The following is a 19,048-nucleotide window of genomic DNA, read 5'->3' as shown; positions in this document are numbered from 1 at the left end:
GCTGTATGGGTAAAAATGTTTAAACCGCTACTATTCCAGTACAGAAAAGAAATACTGCCACAGGAGTTTCTACACTAAACCACTATCTACACTAAACCACCATTGTTTCAATCATATCAATTTAAAAGTAGTTGAAAAAAATATTAATTCTAACCAGCAGCACAAATCTCAACCTAATGCCCATTGTACTCAGATAAATAAACTGTATGCGTTTATGGTTGCAGTCACAAGATTACATAAACTTTTCGGCATTTTTTTGGTCTACAATTTTTCTTGCTACTGGTCCTACTGAGTGAATCAGAAAATTCTCAAAGGGGAATGATCCCGTATAATGAAGAATCAAAAATTAATGATTCAAGGTAAGCATACTGTGGTCAGAGGCTCTCAAAGTCTGACTTTGCACTTACCAGTCTCACAGGTAACCAAGCTAGGTGGCGGACATTTGTGCTAAGCACGCACAAAGAAAGATTACTTTCCATTAGCTGATGCACTATCAACACACTAGCATTTTGGGAGGTTTTTTAGTAGTGACACAAATATATCTAAGCAAGCAACACTGACACTTAACACAGCAGAGCAAAACTAGGGCAGAAGCTATCCCATCCCAGCTTTCTCAGCAGAGTTGTACCTAGCAAAATTCTGTTGCAAAGTGATTTCTATTTGTTCCTTGTGCTTTTCTGAAGTGCTATCATATTCACATCACATCAAGCCAAACATGCAAAAGAGTAAGATTAGCAGTAGCTCTCTCGAATAAAGGAGTCAGCCATGAAGTCTTACATGCACAGGCACAGCGCATGGCAGTTGCCACAGTTTCAGCAATGTAAGATTCCCTGCAACCATATTTCAAACCTTCCAAAATGATTTTACCTATACAAAGACCCAGTAACTATGGACATTTGGTTGTTAGTTCTTCTGTTGAATTGGTGGACAAGAAAGTCAGATAGAAATCTGTCTGCAAGAAATGCTATTTGCCATCAATTGATTCAAACAGGCCCCCGAGCAGCTGATGGCCCTGACAGTAAAATCCTATAGTTTGACTTCCTCATATTAGACAGCATCTGGTTACTTACATGTCATGTGTTCCTTGTTTCCTTTTTGTTTGCTTCCACAACAGTACACCTTAAAATAAATTTCCTTGTGATAACCTTTGCAAGACTGCATGAAATGAACAATGGCAACAGTAACATTACTAAATAAAACTCCACAAGATAAGCCAGAAAAGGTTTTATTTTATTAGGATTGGTACACTTAACACACATAAGACTTTGGGATTAATTTACATGTATTTTTCCAAAAAATGCTTCCCTTCTTTAATGATCCAAAAGTTTAAAAAAAATTTAATCCCAAATTATAAGAAAAAACAGTATTTGCAGTGGAAATTTCTATTAATTGAAACAACTGTGCATTCAGGAGTTCTAAAGAAATTACCCTCTTTACCCTTTAACATGATTAAATTTTCCTGTCACAAATGACTAGACTGTTCCTGGGAATTTTTGCTGCTGTCATTTACTAAAATAACCTTCCTTTCCATCAAGACTATTGCTAATCATACACACAATATTCAATATCATACTTTTGGGTATGAAAGCTATGTCACTTTTATAAACATTAAAAACATGGACATGCATATTGACATTTCTGTGCAGTTTTATGGAGTCACCTGTCAAATAAGGCCTCTACATACAAGATCACAAACTACTGAATTACTGGAAATGTCATAAGTATAATGGATTTCCAATAATCCTGTCACCTGGATGGTGTGTCTCATTCTAACAGGGAATTCCAGCTTTCATTACTGGTTAACATTGTATTGATTCATTACCAAAATGAGCAATATTAACTGGCCAATGCATATTCCTGAAAGTCTGTTGCAAATTAAGCATATTATCAAGGTCATTTAAAGCTGGAACTTAAATAGCCTGTTAAGCCAAGCAATGGGTAAAAAGTGAACTCTAAACTAAATTCAGCTGGCCCATTCATTCTCACACAGAAAAGTAGCCACAGAACCTTAAAGAATAAAATCTATACTTCCTGTTCTGTGGATTCAATACCAAGGACAAAAGCTAATGTAGTATTTTGGAAGTCAAAGGCCTTGGAGGTGGAGGGAAAAGTGGGGGGCAGGGGAGGGAGAAAGCAGCGTATTGACTCATCCCATTACCTCAGCATTATGTGTACATAATATATCTATGATAGAAATGTTTACTAATAGCAGGAAAAAAAAAAAAAAAAAAAAACCAAAAGACTTCCCACTCCAGACTTCACTGAAAGGAGAAAGCTGACAGCCCTTCCTCACAGAGATGGCCTAACTGATGACAGGCACTTTGGCAATGAAAAAGGAGGTTACCCTTTCATCATGTTAACTCTCCCCTCCCAGTTCTCATGTATAATTTGTCTCAAGTCTTCAAGAAACTTGAATCAAATTAAACGCGTTAATACATCTCTAAGAGCAGGTTAACTACGGCTATGAGCAGAGCTCGACCTAGAACGAGATTTCCTTTTAGAGGAAGAGGGAGATGGGGAAGAAGCTAGCAGGCTGGAGCGGTGGCTCTTCTGGGAGTAACTCTTTTTAGGTGTACGACTGCGAGAGCGAGACCGGGACCGGGACCGGGACCGAGAGCGAGACCTGGACCTGGACCTTGATCTGGACCTGGACCTGGAACGGCTGTATGATCTGGAAGATCCTGTAGACTTGGACCTGCTGCGAGATCTTGAGTAACTCCTTGAACGAGACCTGCTTCTAGAGAAACACAATTAAGAGCCTTAGTCTCAGCTGCTACTAAATTTAAAATACTCAACATCAATTTAAATTTTCAAATTTCACTTTGTATGCTCAGCATTTATATCTGCACATCTGAATGCATTGTGCACAGCATTCAGTTATTTCAGAGTGCTGCTAAATTTCTGTTATGCTCCATCATAACAATATCTTCTTGGACCAAGAGCAGCCTGGAGACTGCAACTGCTAGCCTCCGCATTCTCTGCTACGTTGGCAAAATGAGAACTGCCTCATAAAAGATGCCTTTTTGTTTTCTTCACGAGTAGACAAAAATTTTTTAGCCATTTATCAAAAAAAGTGCAGAAACAAAAGTTTGCACCTGTGGTATCTATTCTCTCCAGGAAAAAAAACCCATATAAATTAGTTATGGTCATAGGGTCTCCTTGAAGATGCCAAAAAAAAAAAAAATCTGAAGGCACAGAACACCAGCACTCCTTAAGGCCTGACAGTTTAACACATTCTCTAGTTATGCATCCTTTTATCAGTAAAGAAATGGATTATTTTTTAGAAAGTCTTCAAGAGAGGTACAGCTAACATGGCATTTTTTTAATGACTAAATGGCAGAACTGTTTGGGGAATAATGCAAGTCAGCTAGCTGTTTTTCTTTTATTCTCACCAAAAAGCTGGCTTTCACAACTATCTGAATATGGGTGACAGGCATTTCAAAGGACTGTGAAACAGCTTTCCATTAAATTAAAAGGATTATAATACCAAAATTCATAGGTAATATTTTTTAATCCATTCATCTAAATATCAAGTTTTAGCTGTGGGGAAAAAAAAAACAAAAACAAAAAAAACCCTTCTCCTTTTTCTCATCCAAAAGTGTTTTATTCACCCTATTTTCAGTAAGTCAGCTCTTATCTAAACCCGTTTACACTGCTGGAAAGTGGTTCAGTGCTGTGATATTTAGCCTGGGGCCAAAGAATTAGATATTAAACCTTTGGCATCAATACTACTCTCAGCAAAATTTTACCAGGTCAGGTGACACACCTGTGCCTTCTATGATCTTCAATCAGCTTAATTCTGCGTCCATTCAGCTCGGTGCCATCCAATTTTTCCAGTGCACTCTTCATATCACTATAGGATGCAAATTCCACAACTCTATATACCATTGAGAAAGAAAAAAATTAAGTTAGAGAGATTTAAAAAGCAAGGAGAAAAAGGTTGGGCCTTTTTCTATCTGCTGATTCACAGCTTGATGTTTTATCTTCTCAAAGCTAATTTTTAACTTGGTTAACAGGAAAATATGACTGTCTTAGCCATCCATACCTTTCACATCATCTTAAAACAGTCCTGAAACTCACAACTGAACTGTAAATTAAACAAATCCAGGAAGCTACACAAACCTGTACCAGCTGAGGACATTTCCTTCAATCCTTCACTAAAGTGCATCCTAAAGCTGTCCAAATAGCAAAATAAACTTGCAGAGTTTGGTTGTTTCTTCAGATCTTTAAGGTGAATAAAAATTCCCCTCTTTAATTTTTCTTTTCATAGGTTTTCCCCTCAAAAATGTCTAAGTTGCATTTGCTTGGAGTGGCCCTTAAGCACTCTCTTGCCAGCACACACACTCCACTCAGATTTCCCTCTCTTCTACTTTGCGTTGCAGGACCTTTATACTGTGCACAAGTTAAGAATGTTTGGAGAACAGACAGCTACCTACTCCCTATGGAAGTTGATTATGTCCATTTCCCATGACTTTGTATGGTAAATTAGAGCAAAGCAGCCAGACAGAGGAGATATTCTCACCTCAGCAATCAGCATCAGATCATAAATGACTAACTACATAAATGACTAGAAGGACAGTAAAATCCAACTGTCAAAAGTGTTTCTCCTTTCTCTTCTTTGGTTTTGATTTTGTTTCCATTGTGAAGAGGAAAGACAGTTTAATACCACTTTTGAACTCTCATTTACTGACAGATTTTCTTTTAATTGGATAGATTATAGTATCTAAGCCACACCATAGATCTATGTTTCAGTTATTTTTATATTACAATAATCTTGTCTTTAACAGTTAGTTATCACGTAGATTTATACACAAACATGAACCTACCCTTCATTCCTGTTGTTTCTGTGCGCATCCACATAGGTTACCTCTCCTGCCTTTCTCATGACATCTTTCAAATCCTGCAGTAAAAATTAACATTTTAGACTCAAATAGTACACACATGAATGAGTCAGCTGTAAATAATACCCCCCACAACTTTCTTCACTAAAATTGGTTAATGCTTTTATATTTTTTATACGTAAAAACATATAATTTAGAAAAAACAGTTTCTGAAACTCAGTCTATATAATAGCAGCTGCATATAGAAAGAATCCCTCACTCTTATTACAACTACAATGAATAAAATACTGCTTTTAAAATAATCCCACATACCAAAAATTGCTGTTATGAAAACATAATGCAAAAATTAAAACATCAACATATGCATTAATGTCAGAATTATACCAGATGAAAAGTAATATAGTATAAAATTCAAATTTGTATGACGGATTATAAGGACTAACTCCCCAGCTAAATGAAAATCCAATATGTTTAGACAAATTTATTCTATAGACTCACCTCCCCCAATTTCACAACAAAATTAAATGCAAATGGGTGCAATTAATGTATAATAAATACTTTTATAAAAGGAAAAACTTCATTACATTTAACTTCAATATTCTGTCACACTACAGTGTCGTTTCAATAGACACCCGTGTGTTTAATTTAATAGAGGCTAAACACAAAGACACTATAAAATTACTTGCTCAGCAATAGGATAAAGTACAAACAAACAGTGTAAAAGGTCATTAAAAATCTAAACATTTGTAAAAGTTAAAATGGTACTTCTACCAAACAGTATCTGGTATTTTATAGTCCCAGACTACTTACCGCAACATGCCACAAGTGGCAGATGATATAAGAAGGTACCTTAAGCAAAGAGTTGCTTGTCCAATACCTAGCTGGCCAAGAGGAACTCTCTTACATGAGAAAGGCAGTGATGGCTCATAGCAATATGCTTCACGGAGGTACCAGAGGCCCTGAAAGCACTGGACATAGTCTCCAGAAGTGGCTAAAGAACCCGAGGATGATCTGTGCTAGCCAATCGAGATCAAACCCAGGCAAACCAAGATCTAGATCGCCAAAAAACAGGAGTGTCATAGGAACCAAAAGGAAAATTCAGAACAGGCCAAACCCTAGAATTTCAGCCACTAGAAAACCCCCAAATCTTTGGTTCTTTCTCCTCCACACAAGAAAAATGAGGGTTAACCCAAATCAAGGTTGTTAGAAGAGGTTCAAAATGCACTTGGTTAGAAATATGCTTGAGGAAGAAAAGACTACAAAACAAAAAGCCAAGAAAAACTTTAGAACATTTGCCACAGAATATAAATAGGCTTAGTTTTATCTAATCTTTCAATTAAAATTCAACAGTTTAATTTTAAAAACTGCCATATGCAAACTAGCAGATATTTTCTTTGCTTCACATATGCTTAACACAAAGAAACTTTAATAGCAAATAAGAAATGGGTCCTATAGCACCATTAAAAATAATACTTCAGCCTAGTATGTTTACAGCAATTCAAGGAGACAGAGCAAAATTTTGGTTCTACTCAACTCGATGGGAGCCTAATCAGACCAGAATTGATAAATCAAAAGAAAATTAGAAAAAATGAGTCTACGTAATTATTTTCTAAGTCAGGAATTTTAGGCTTTAAAATTGAGGCCTCCATACAGTTGCCACACAGTATTTGAATTCTGAACCCTAAGGAACACCATCAGGAAATATAATGCATATTATTACTCAAAAAGAAAGGAAGTGTGCATGTATTTAATAAAAGATAAACAAAATATTTGCTTTTGTTAGTGGAATGTTTTGAAGTTATCTAGTTTTACTTAATAAAAACTAGGATAAAATTTAACTGTCCCACTAAGTTTACTGTTCCGATTCACCTTAGTCAGCACAAAAATACCCATGTTATCCTTAGCAGCAAAGGAAAATGAGGTTTAGAATGACTGTAAATAGGAAAAATATGTATTAAAAATTACATCTGGATGTAACACAGATCTACTTTTCCCCATTCTAGACCAGTCTGAAACTTCACAGAAATTTAAGAACCAATTAGAGCAGTGGGAAACCTCTGGACATGCAGAAACGTGTGTTTGTTAAAATAAGAACTCCAATAGTTTCATTTTTTACTACTTATATACTACATTATCTATCACTAATATAGTCAATGAGTTTTGAAGCATCTGATCTGAACACAAATTTTATCTGTTTTTTATGTCTGTGTTGTGTTTTTTTTTAAACATCCAAACACAAAAACAGACAGAAGTTCTCAAAGCTTGGGAACCTGCACATACTGAAGATGAAAAGATGCACATGAGTTTCAAAGCAAGGAGGTTCCATACTGATCATGCTGATCAGTTCCATACTGATCTCAGGAATTAGAAAGTAATAATAATGCCACTACTGTTAATATATTATCTATTTAAATCTGTTGTACAAGTAGCATAGTTTAAAAAGTTAAAATATGGCTTCAAAACTAAATGAGGTTTCTATATGGATTTTTACTTCTTGATACGTGCCTAAATAGCAGAACTCATTTGAAGTTGAGTCTTTTACAGTAACTTAAAATACATTCAAAAGAATTATTAAAACCTTTAATGAAAAAGCTTTGAGATTCATCAATATGAAATCTTAAGTGGGTGGACTTCACTCTAGAATAGTAAGCACACATAAAGCCATTATAAATATTCACCAGTAAAAAAAATTTACAGATGTCAATTTTTTCAAGTTACAAATTGAACACTAAACAGCTTTATAGGATTTACCTTTCTTAACACTCCATTCTAGCTTATTTCTGTCATCCCTATTGTCCTTTCCAAATACTGTGCACCTTAGAACAATCCTTTCATATACAAAAACTGCATAGCATACCCAGAAGTGACTTAGATGAAGTCCACTTGCTCATCGCATCAACTCAGAAGTTGTTTTTTTTCCAGTTATTCAATAATTAGCACAACTTTACAATTATGAATTTTGAACCTTTCATGCAGAAGACAAACAAACCCAGTTCTGCCATTTATCTGCATGGACTGTATCCAAACTCTTATGAAACACATCAGTGGAGCCTCAGGCAAGCAAAACAGCCTCCTCATGCATATTCAGCTGCAAGACCAGTGCTTTGAACATTCAGAGTATTCTACTCTATTTTTCATTGAACTAATTAAGTCCCTTTATTCAAAGAATATAAAGATCAATGAACAAAAATAAACTCCACTATTCATTCCATCTTTTGTAAATATCTGCTGCTATGTCCTTAACAAAAGTAAATTTTACACAGACTGTACACTAAGCAGAACACAATTAAGGAAACTGATCATGTTGTTATTATGTTAAAGCCAGCTAAATATTAGAAAGATGGGCAAAAATCAGAAAGATGTAAGAAAGCTTCAAAAACTAATTACTGAAAGGGTGGGGTTTTTTTAGTATTTATAATGAGCACACTTTATGAAGTAGCTTTCCTGAGATTTCATTTATTCATGATGTATTAACAGACTTCTCCATCATGCATTGTATAACAAAGAATATTCTGTAAGACATAAGAGAAGACCTTAAATTTCACTCAAAACAAAGGCATGCGCTCACAGGTGTAACATTACAAAACGATGAGATGGCTTGAAATGTATGCTTTGCTTCAGTAATTTAGAAACAATCTAGAATCTTTTATGTTTTATCAGCTGGTCATCAGAAGTAAGCAAGAATCGATTCCCAACTACAAAAATCAAGTTATAAAACTATTTGCACAGCTGTGAAACTGCAGACTTCTTTAAATGTTTGAGTACTAATTTTTAGCAATCACTGAGGTTTTTTGCTTTATTTTTATTCAAGTTACATATTTATGATGGCTTTAATATAAAATTAGGCTGAGAACAGTCTATTTAAAGAGCAGGAAAATAAGGTGTTCTGAATGAGGGTATCATAACAATGAAGAAAGAAGATAAGAGGCTAACTCACCTGCCAGCTGATACGGGAAGAAAGGTTTTCAACTATGATTCTGTGTTCAGTACGAACAGGAGGTCCATACCGGCTAGAAGAATTCAGAGACAAAAAGAAAAAAAAAAAAAATCTCCAGTATAAGGAACTCAGAACTTACACAACCTGATGTTTTCTCTAGTTTGCTGAGGGTTCTAAGTTAAGTATTTTCCTTATTGATGGACTGCAGATTTTATTCTCCTTAGTCAAGAACATATGGTTTAGTTAAGAATCCATATCTACTAAGAGAGAGCTTCAATGAGTGAAATAGAAAGGATTTTGATGAAGAATTTTATACCAAGGCAGTCAATATAGCTCCTATTTTTCTAGATACACTGAGGTAAGTGCCTAGCAGAATGAAAATGATTTAAACTTTAGTTCAATTTGGGTACTTGACATGCTTGGCTCATACACGACTTTGGAGGTTATTCATGTAAAGGGCTTTTTTTTTTTTTTAGTTAGTAGGATAAATTCTGCTTCCTCAAGTCAGGGAGCCAGAAAGCACAATTAAAAGGCATCTTAGTTCATGATTCTAAATTGCTAATCACTTTTGTTAATATTTCTTTATGCCACCATGACCTATATTAGATAGTCTTCTGGGTAGAAATGTTCTTATTTTAGTAAAAAGGGATCTAGCTAACTGGTTGTCTGGAAAAAACAGTGGCAGTTTACAGTTCCCAGAGGAAAGCTTATTTTTTTCACTTAGAAAATTAAAGACCCTCTCAAGAAAAGCAAACTGTGGCTTAAAATATTCACAAAAAAAAGGGGAAGAAAAAGTCTGGAAAAAATACGGCCCTTGCAGGTAATTTGTGTTCCTAATCCTAATTATTCTGAATCCAAAGGGATTTGAGAACTCTGGAAAAAGGCATGCCAGCTCTTTGATAAGTAATGTAGGGTTCTAACACTGTATTGCTATGAAAACACCGAGGAATCAAGAACAGTGACCTTGGAGCAAACTGTTCTCACCTTTTCCTCCCATAAAAAAACCACCCTAAATTGTGCATATTGATTTGTACACTGAAGCACAGGCAATTTCATTTCAGTGCATACCTCGACGTGTCCCAATTTTTTTCAGAACATCCAGATCTTCAGAGCATTTAAACAGAAGTCCCAGAGTCTCAAAATTGGCAGGCTGAGTCTCATTTTTCCATTATTGCAAATCGTAGTCTCTTTCTGTCTGGCATCAGGAATCGGGAGTCTGACGTCATGAACATGACTACAACGTCAGATGCCCATGACCTCCAATCATACTTCCTACTTTAAAAGTCCACTTTTAGCCTGGACTTCGGACCAACTCTACCGCATGAAGGTTACTGCCACTAAAGAAAAAACAATCTAATTAGCATACTTGCATATGCAAATTAGATGCTCCAGACAGTCACTGGTTTGTAACTGGCAGCAATTCTGACTTTGAAACAAATGCAGAGGTTTATGTCAGTTAAGTCTTTCTCTTTCTTTCAAAAGCTAGTCCGCATAGGCCATGGTTATAACTGTGTCTACAGAGTAAATAATTTCATGCATGTTTACTTCAGGTAGGTAGATATGAACTACAAAGTCCTAAGGTGTAGTTGTTTGGTGTAATATACACAAATCTGCAGAACTTTCAGAAAATTCACTGTGAAGTGGCATAAAATTCACCACCGACTGAAATCATTCAAAGTAAACGCTTCCACAAATGCTGGATGTCCACTGCTGGTATTCTGGATATGAGCTATATCCTGTTTTTCAGATTCCATTCCTGGACAGAGACTGCCCTTCAGCAAGGCACCAGTCAGCCAGCAGACTTTGTCACTTGGTATCTAAATGCTTCTGCACATGGTAATATCTGGTGTTTCTTAAATACAGTTTGTTTTGTATGCTGTGCTGAAGCAAGCATTTTGATAACCAAACAATTGGAAACATAAAAGCTTAATTAGATAGTAAGTACCCTGGAGAACTACTGCCCTGCAGTAATTTTACGTAGCCTGTAAGTTTATGAAAGAAGCCTCAACAGAGAAGCTCTGAATCTTTATATTATGGAATTGATACACCTGCCAGCACCATTTAAAATAAAAAATACAGACCTGTATTTCCAAATCTAAATTACAAAGGATTCTGTAAGACAGATGTTAAGAAGTATGTTTTACTTTACTCCTTGTTGACCTACAACTTTGAATCTGAAGTTTTAGATTAGTTTTCTTCCTAAGAATTCGGTTTCAAAATAAATTACATTGAACTAATTGCTGCACGCTGTTGTTGAGATACTTAAAACTTTTTGCTTGATTTAGTTTTAAAAAGAGCAAACCCAACTGCAGTGCTACTATTCCACATCAAGTACACTATAGTAGTGAGCAAGATCAATGCAATACATAGAACATGGAGAGGGAGCATTTCAAAACATGTCTATCAATCTTTGTGAACCAGTTAAACTGTTTCAAAATTCACATTCTCCTGCTCAGGCAGTGAAGGAAAATAATAAATGACTGCTGAGGTTTGTTAACATAAGGCCTCTTGCATGACAATAAACAAGGAAACAGAGGTCTCCATAGCTCCAATCACAGGAAGAAAATAGTGTTTTAGTACAGTTCTTCAGTTCTTCTATTTGTAGAAAACAGAGTCAAAGCCACCTACCTAGATCCACTCTGGGACTGGTAATAACTGAACCGTTGTGCGAATCTGCCCCTTCCTCTTCGGGCTCGAGCATGCTCAATTGTAACCCTTACGATAGTAGGAAAAAAACAAAAAAACTCACACTTTTCAAGGATTTGACACTGACTTAAATCTTTCGCAACTGGAAGCACATATGCATGAACAAGAAGTATCCTGCCCTTACATGCAATGCTTTATACCAGAATCACTGGCATTTCTTAAAGAGCCAGAACAGTGTCTTTTTGTCTCATCTACCTCCCTCGGACTTTCATGAGAACTATCATGGGTCTGTAATTCAGACAGTTTCAATCAAATGTGCTCAACCAGAGCCTAAGAGTAATCACAGAGTGAAAAGGGTACCAAAATGAGTATTTGGAATGCAACAATAACACAACGAGCTAAAACCAACTTCCACAATCAAAGTAAAAACTATTGTAACATACAATGACTATAGTCCACATTGTTGCAAGTTGAAGGGCAACACTAATGATGGTAGGTTCTCATCAATTTATTTTCTAAAGCCAACAGGTAGATAAATGAAAAATACCGGCATACCTCGTTTTATTGCACTTCGCTTTATTGCGCTTCACAGATATTGCTTTTTTTTTTTTTTTTTTAAATACAAATTGAAGGTTTGTGGCAACCCTGCATTGAGCAGGTCTATTGGTGCCATTTTTCCAACAGCATGTGCTCACTTCGTGTCTCTGCGACACATTTCGTACATTTTTTTTTAGATATAATGCTATTGCACACTTACTAGACTACAGTATAGTGTAAACATAACTTTTATATGAACTAGGAAACCAAAAAATTTGTGTGACTCRCTTTATTGCAATATTCGCTTTATGGCGGTGGTCTGGAACTGAACCCGCAATATCTCTGAGGTATGCCTGTAACTTCAATTCACTTTGACTAACATTTCTAGACAAGACCATGAGAAAACTTTTGGAGCAGAAATATCTTAAAGCAGTGTAAGTGGAGAAAACAATTAGCCCTACTCCAACCCCCCCCCCCCAAGCCTGAACTCTTTTTTCTAAAAATTAAAGCCAGGATCCTGACTAATCTCTTTATCTAAAGTTATGGAAGGTGTATCCCATCAGAGGTACAGGAAACAGGCAACAAAGCACAAGGTAATGCACCTTATCTGGATGCAAAACACTTTTGCTGTTCTTAAGGGAAAACATGTTACTAAGCTTACCTTTCATCACACAACTCTTTACCATTTAGTTCATAAATTGCATCATCAGCATCTCTGTGATCTTCAAATTCCTAGGAAAAAAATGTGAATAAACAAATATTTTCCCTCACAGTATTTTTAAATGCTAGAAAACATGCTTTCTTTATAAATTTTCAATTTCTGCAGCAAATATGTCCCCTCAGCTGTTTCAGTATAATCATTTGTGGGATCTGTGTAAAATAAATAAATGAAATGATCTGATTCATTAAAAAGATCTCTAAAACATCTTTTTCGGAGAGGTGGGTGGATTATTTCAAGGCATACAGTCTAAAACACAGCCCTATATATAAGGAAATCATATACAACAGCTCAAGCTGATCCAACTGCTACCAAAAGGGGGAGAGTCGCACTCTCCAAAAACCCTCTTGTAGGAGTTCTGGGGCCAATATAATTCTGAGCCTAGCTAACTCTCCTTAATGAACTGGCAAAAAAAAAAAAAGTAAACCAGAAAAACAACAACAACAACAAAAAACATCCCTTCTGATTTTTTTTTCTGAGCTAATTCAGCTCCCTAGTCTGGCAAAAAGGTGCTTGTGTAAGAATAGTAAGCAAGACAAGCTCCCCTACAGCACTGGCATGCTCTGGGTCTGGATCAGCTGTAATATGCAATTCCACATACTGTTGCAATGGAATCTGCCACTTCACCTTTGGTAGCAACACTAGTTTAATCAGCTTGAGTAGCCCCTGCCCCTTATCCAGCCCACTGGTTCTTGGCAAAACTGTTTGTATAACTCTGCAGGAAACTAGGTCAAGAAACCTATCCAGATGAAAAACAGTGCACTGGGTGCAGGGGTTAGGGTGAAAAAGATAGTGTTATTTTTCAGCTAGATCAGCTTCCCAGGTAGGTTCATCATATGGCTGAACCTGTGGCAAGGGGAGAAGGAAAAGAAAGAAAGAAAGCAGTGAGAGCAAGCAGCTGGATAGGAACTGCTTAAACCAAAAGCATGGATGAAAAAAATCATGGAACTGCTGCATGAGAGTAGTGAACAACAGAGAAGGAGCTTCTCAAATTGGAGATAGTGTTTGCATAACTAGGAACAGCTTTTCAGAAGCAATGCTGGCTTAAGAAATCTTCCCCCTTCCCTACTAAAATCAGCTTCACTACCAAGCATCACAGATCCTTGCAGCACCATGCAGAGATTATCTTGAGAAATTTATTTAGGCTTAGCATTTAAGAATATCAATAGTCAGCACCTACAATTCACTGATTTCAGTTAATTTCTAATACACTGAATGTCTGAAGTCTATCTAGCTTTGGGGACTAAAGTTTGAAAACATTCTGCATAGAAGTCTGCAGAATTTAAGTAAATATAATTAATTTCAAAGATTAAGCAATGATTCAGACCAAGCACACAGAAACATGCTTTCTTCTTTTAACTATACCAATGCTACAACAATGTTCAAAGTCATTTGGTTTTGTAAAATGTTTTATAAATACAATTTTTATATCAATAAAAACAAAGTTAAACTGGCAGCTGGTCAGGAGTGGAGTTCCTCAGGCACTAATACTATTCAGTATCTTTATAAATGATCTAGATGACAGGACTGAATGCACCCTCACCAAGTTTGTGGGTGACAGCAAACTGCAAGAAGAAGTAGATATGCCAGAAGGAAAAGCCACCATACTGAGAAACCTCGATAGGCTAGGTTAGGTAACAAGAATTGCAAGGTTTAACAAAGATAATTGTAAAGTGCTGCACCTGGGACAGAGCAATCCCAAGCAGCAGTACAGGCTGGGGTCTGAATGGCCATAGTGTAGCTGTGCTGAAAGGGATGTGGGGGTCCTGGTAGACAGCAAGCTAAGGGTGGAGTGAGCAGTGTCCCCTTCCAGCAATGAAGGCAAACCATGTCCTGGGCTGCATTAGTAAGAGCACAGCCAGCAGATCAAGGAATGTGATTATTTCACCCTACCTGGCACTTGTTAAGCCACACCTGGAATACTTTGTCCAGTTTTGGTCCTCCCATTCAAGACAGACATTGAAAAATCGGACAGGGACCAGCAGAGGGTCACTAAGATGATCAGAGGGTTGGAGACTTGATRCATAAAGAAAGGCTGAAGGAATTGGGTTTGTTCAGCCTCGAGAAGAAAAGGCTCCAAGGGGATTTAGTCAGTCTTCCAATACTTAAAGCACAGGTATAGAGATGATACTTTCCTCACATGGAGCTATAGAGGTGATACTTTCCTCATATGGATGCATAGTGACAGGACAAAGGCAAAGGGCACAAGCTCCTTCGGGAGAAGTTTTGTCCAGATAGGGGAAAAAAAAAAATCTTCACCATGAGAACAGTTAAACATTTTTGACAGAGGCATGAAACAATTATTCAAGCCTATTAGTTGGTGGGCTTTGAAGAGAAATGCTACTACCTAGAAACTGTAGAAGAGAGGAAGGAGGCTTGGCTGACTCATGTAAAAGATTTGGGCAGAGGTTGTTCCTGAATGAGTCAACAGCCCTGCCCAAAAGAAGAAGAGAAAGGCTCAGGGAAAGGTGATTGGGAAATAGCAGCAACTGGGGAAGGACAGACTAAATAAACTCAATTTCATCTCTAGACCAGCCATTTACCTCCAGACTTCAAGAGGCAGGTATTTACCACTGCCTGGCAGTCAGCAAGAAGTAGCTCATAGTATAGGGCCATCAGGAACTGGCATGTTTAGGAGTCAAGAAGTAATATTCATATGAAACTGAAATAGGCAAAGACTGTTTTTTGTTCTTTTTCCATAGCTTCACAGAAGCGACTGATTCTGGCAGAAAGAATGTCTGTCACAATGTGAGGGCAATATAAACCTTTCCAGTTGGAATTCAATGCCGCAGAATGGCTAAGTCCCAGCTCTCAAGAGAAAAATAGTTAAGAAACAAGCTGATCCTGAGTCAGCTTGGGAACCTGTAAAGTTGCAAAGATTTGGACAATAGTTAAGGGATACAGAGCTCTAGAAAGCTGTGGTAGAAAACTAAGATCCAAAGAACTATCTGTTCTCTTTATGAATAGAGAATAGTCTGAGTGACACAGATGCCTTATGAACATATATTCATGGTGGGTATCCCTAGCTTTAGCTGCATGAGAGTTAAACACCAGCTGGGCTGCACTGCTCAAATCCAATTGCAAGCACCTATTACCCCTGTTGTCTCAGCCAACAACTTCTCTTTTATGTTAGGCCATTATTTAGAGATAAATGTCCTTCCAGTCCAGGAGACTGAAACAAGTAAGAGAGAAACAGAAGTGAGATTGTAAAGATCTCTCTGAGGRTTAGACTTTGTCAAGTTTTACAATACCATGAATTTAATGTAGTCAGATTATTACTAAGATATAGAGAGAATCCTGGCCAAAACCAGGTAATACATAACTGAGTGGGAGAAAACTATAATCATATCACCTGAAAAGCAATCTGAAGCATACGTATTAATATTTTCTGTTTCCCATTTGAACTATCATTCTCTCAAGCATTTTTGCCCTCCTTAGTATCAGTCTAGCCAGGCTAGTACCGGCAAGAGAAAAGAAAATAAGCTGATACTTACCACAAATCCAAAGCCATTTTTTAGATGGATTTCTCGTATGCGTCCATATCCTTTGAAGAATTTCTCCACATCCCGTTCCCGAGCACGTGAGCTTAAGTGTCCAACAAAGACACGGCAGCCACTCATCTTAAGTTTGATACTAAGAAAGAAAACAGCACTGTTTATCAGATTAATAAACCTAAAATAGATTAAGATCACTTTCACATCTCAGAAATCTTGGTTAAATGGTAGTGGATTTTATTGTCCTCCAGGTATGTATGTTAAAAACCTGATTCTTCTCTATAGCCAGAGAAGTGAGAAAATCTGCTCTCACTAACTTTAACAGAACTTATGGAGAACTCCCACTTTGTTCTTTTTATTCACGTAACTTTAATACTTCTAGTAAGTGAACTGACACTTTCATTAGCTGCTAGACTAATGAGGCTTCTGTACCTCAGAATACAAAAAAATACACTATAAGCTCTATAAGATGAATTTATAGATGAATAAGACTATAAGATGAATTTATGGGGCTAACAGTAGTAAAAACATAAAAAACTGAACAGAAGTGTTAGGCTAATCATTGGGATAAAGATATAAAACATTCTCAAATGTTTATTTTCACCTAACAGGCCAGCTTCAATAAAAGTTTTACTGTCATCCAAAAGATACACAGTATTAATCAAATTATTTCAATTTGCACTAATTATCAAATGTCTCAACAGTCTATTAAGTCATGAACAAAGAAAAAGTTTGTTGTTGTGAGATTTCAGTCACGGCAAAACCAAAGGCCATTTTGGAGATTCAGACTCTCAAAACTATCTATTGAACCAGGATACATAATTTGAGATACTTTATGGAAGCTCCGTTGATTACCTTCAGCATGCCACTTYTTCAGTGGAAAGGCACCCCAAATTTAGGACCTCCTCCTTCTCATTTTAATATTGGCTTATTCATCCAAATATTTAGTTAGAAACTAACTAAACAGCACATGAATACATTTTAAGTTCACATGACAGCAGAAAATGTTAATTGTTTTACTCCATCACTGAGCTTGCTGTCATACAAAACACAAAGAATCCAAGCCCTAAGAAGTGGAAGTACAATGTGATCTTGTACTACAAGGATGGGCTGTAAAGCAGACAAAGAATACAGTACAGACATCATATCAAGTTAACAATGAAACTGTAGTTAAGAACAATTTGGAGGGAGTATTTTGGGTTAGTATGATTTACCTTTTGTGTTAACACCGACTAGGTTTATACTGATTAGCTTCCTTGTCAGCTCAGTGTGCCATCAGAGAAGTACCAGAACTTATGAAGGGAGGCTGTAGGGCATCTTAAAGGGAGAGGGACAAAAGAGTGACAGCACTTAGGTTAGCCTAAATTGTCATGGAACTATGGCCTGAGGTTGATAGCTTTTTAATTGTTGCCATGTAGTAAGTTTGTGCTTTCCCTAAAATGGCCTATTCTGCCCTTTATAGCCATTGACTCCTTTGTGCTGGCACTTGCACTTTTATGCCCACATGGAAAGCCAGGCCAGAGAATAGATTCAGCTCCTTTGGAGAGCAGCTAGTCTTTAGTGATTCAGCTTACCATACATGCATAAGACAAGCAAGGCCAGCAGCCTGTATGGGAAAGACAGACTCTGACAGAGGTAGCACAGACTTCTATAACTGTGTGATTTAAAATACTGTAAGAATACTCATTTTGACAACAGAACTCATTTGGGGAACAACGTGGATTTATCAAGTTAAAACAACTGTGTAAGTGCTGCTCAGTACTTTTAGATCTCAGTTCTAGAAAAACAACGGGGGGAGGAGCAAAACGAACATGGGAGAGATGGAATTGACTATCTGAAAAAATATCAGGGGTATAGCTTAAGAATTGTAAAACATCCGCCCACACATTATTTACTCAAACATCAGGGATCACAACGGGTTGAGATCTGTATCGACACCTGCAAGTTGCAGAGCTTAACACGTTGTTCCTAGCACAATGCAACTGGGTTTGTTTACTGGTGGCTCGCAAGGTGCTACATAGCGGAGGAAAAGCACTTGGGAATCAAAGGCCCGCAGCAGAAAACAATCTGCTTCGTCCTTCTGTGAAGACGAGACGGGACAACGCTAGACTCGCCACCTCCCAAAGGCAGACAGACCCTCTCCTCGAGTTCACCGCAACTAAGGCGTCGGCCCGATGGCTGGCGATCGCCCTTCCGGCCCTTCGCGGCGGACACGAGCGGCTTTACACTCACCTTCAAACCCCAATGGTTCCCAGTCGCTGCCCTGAGGAAAACACCGGCGGGCAGACGCCCCCGCCGCAGAGCACAGCGGCTGGGGACACCGACGGGAGGAGCCGCAGAAGATACGGCGCGACGGCCTCCGCGGCCTGCTGGCGTCGCGCCTCGATTACCAAACCGCCAGGGGCCGTGCCCCGGCCCCGCCGAGCGCCGCAGCCAGCGGCGCCGCGCGGCGCCAACGAGGCCTCCGAGAGCAGCTTCCTCCGCTCGGCTCGGCGGCGCCACAAGAAAGGCCGGGCCCGTCCCCGCCCCGCGRCCAGCGCAGACAGGCCCCGGCTGCGAGAACCCGCTCGCAACTCGTCGCCCGACCCTCCCCGGGCCTTTCCGCCACCGAGCGGGCAAACGAGGGGCTGTTACCCACCGTCGCTGAGCGCTGACTCCAGCCGGCCCTGAGGAAACCGCTCTTCCCAGCCGCCGCGGCAATGGCTGCCTTGTTCCTACGAGAGACCAACAACGCCGCGCGCCCCCGACGGATGCTGCGCAACCGCCAACGCCCGACTCCAACTCCCAGCGTGCCGCGCGGCGGCTCCGGGCCGCGCCCCTGGGGCCGCCGCGCGGCGGGGAGGCGCTGTTGCATGCCGGGAGCTGTAGGCGCAGG

At 38.4% G+C, this 19,048-nt stretch overlaps 1 protein-coding gene across 4 annotated transcripts; it reads right to left on the bottom strand.

Moving 5' to 3' along the window:
• Positions 1 to 1,209: 1,209 nt before the first annotated feature.
• On the bottom strand, positions 1,210 to 18,961 carry LOC112963660 (serine/arginine-rich splicing factor 5-like). Of its 4 annotated transcripts, XM_026060933.1 has the most exons (9): positions 18,812 to 18,901; positions 17,388 to 17,490; positions 16,174 to 16,312; positions 12,623 to 12,693; positions 11,407 to 11,493; positions 8,779 to 8,851; positions 4,827 to 4,900; positions 3,767 to 3,877; positions 1,210 to 2,737 (listed from the first exon to the last, which is right to left on the bottom strand). In XM_026060933.1, the coding sequence occupies exons 3-9, from the start codon at positions 16,297 to 16,299 to the stop codon at positions 2,452 to 2,454; spliced, it is 828 nt and encodes a 275-aa protein (XP_025916718.1). In that variant the 5' UTR covers positions 16,300 to 16,312; positions 17,388 to 17,490; positions 18,812 to 18,901; the 3' UTR covers positions 1,210 to 2,451. The 4 variants fall into 4 exon arrangements, with proteins under 4 accessions (XP_025916718.1, XP_025916721.1, XP_025916719.1 ...); XM_026060936.1 differs by lacking the exon at positions 17,388 to 17,490 and having other exon boundaries at positions 18,812 to 18,961; XM_026060934.1 differs by lacking the exon at positions 17,388 to 17,490 and having other exon boundaries at positions 1,210 to 2,734; positions 18,812 to 18,946.
• Positions 18,962 to 19,048: the final 87 nt, after the last annotated feature.

Source organism: Apteryx rowi, unplaced genomic scaffold (genome assembly GCF_003343035.1).
Source record: "Apteryx rowi isolate R43461 unplaced genomic scaffold, aptRow1 scaffold_173, whole genome shotgun sequence".
In the NCBI taxonomy this organism is placed as follows: domain Eukaryota; kingdom Metazoa; phylum Chordata; class Aves; order Apterygiformes; family Apterygidae; genus Apteryx; species Apteryx rowi.
The sequence above is the reverse complement of the archived record's forward strand: the minus strand, read 5'-3'. Positions and strand labels throughout refer to the sequence as shown.

Bases quoted from the DNA above. Each gene is read 5' to 3' on its own strand.
- LOC112963660 (XM_026060936.1), bottom strand. From the start codon at position 16,299: ATGAGTGGCTGCCGTGTCTTTGTTGGACACTTAAGCTCACGTGCTCGG. The intron at 3,878-4,826 runs GTAGGTTCATGT...AATGGTATATAG, and splicing joins AGAAACAACAGGAATGAAGG to AGTTGTGGAATTTGCATCCT. The intron at 2,738-3,766 runs GTGTGTCACCTG...GTGTTTCTCTAG, and splicing joins GAAGATCATAGAAGGCACAG to AAGCAGGTCTCGTTCAAGGA.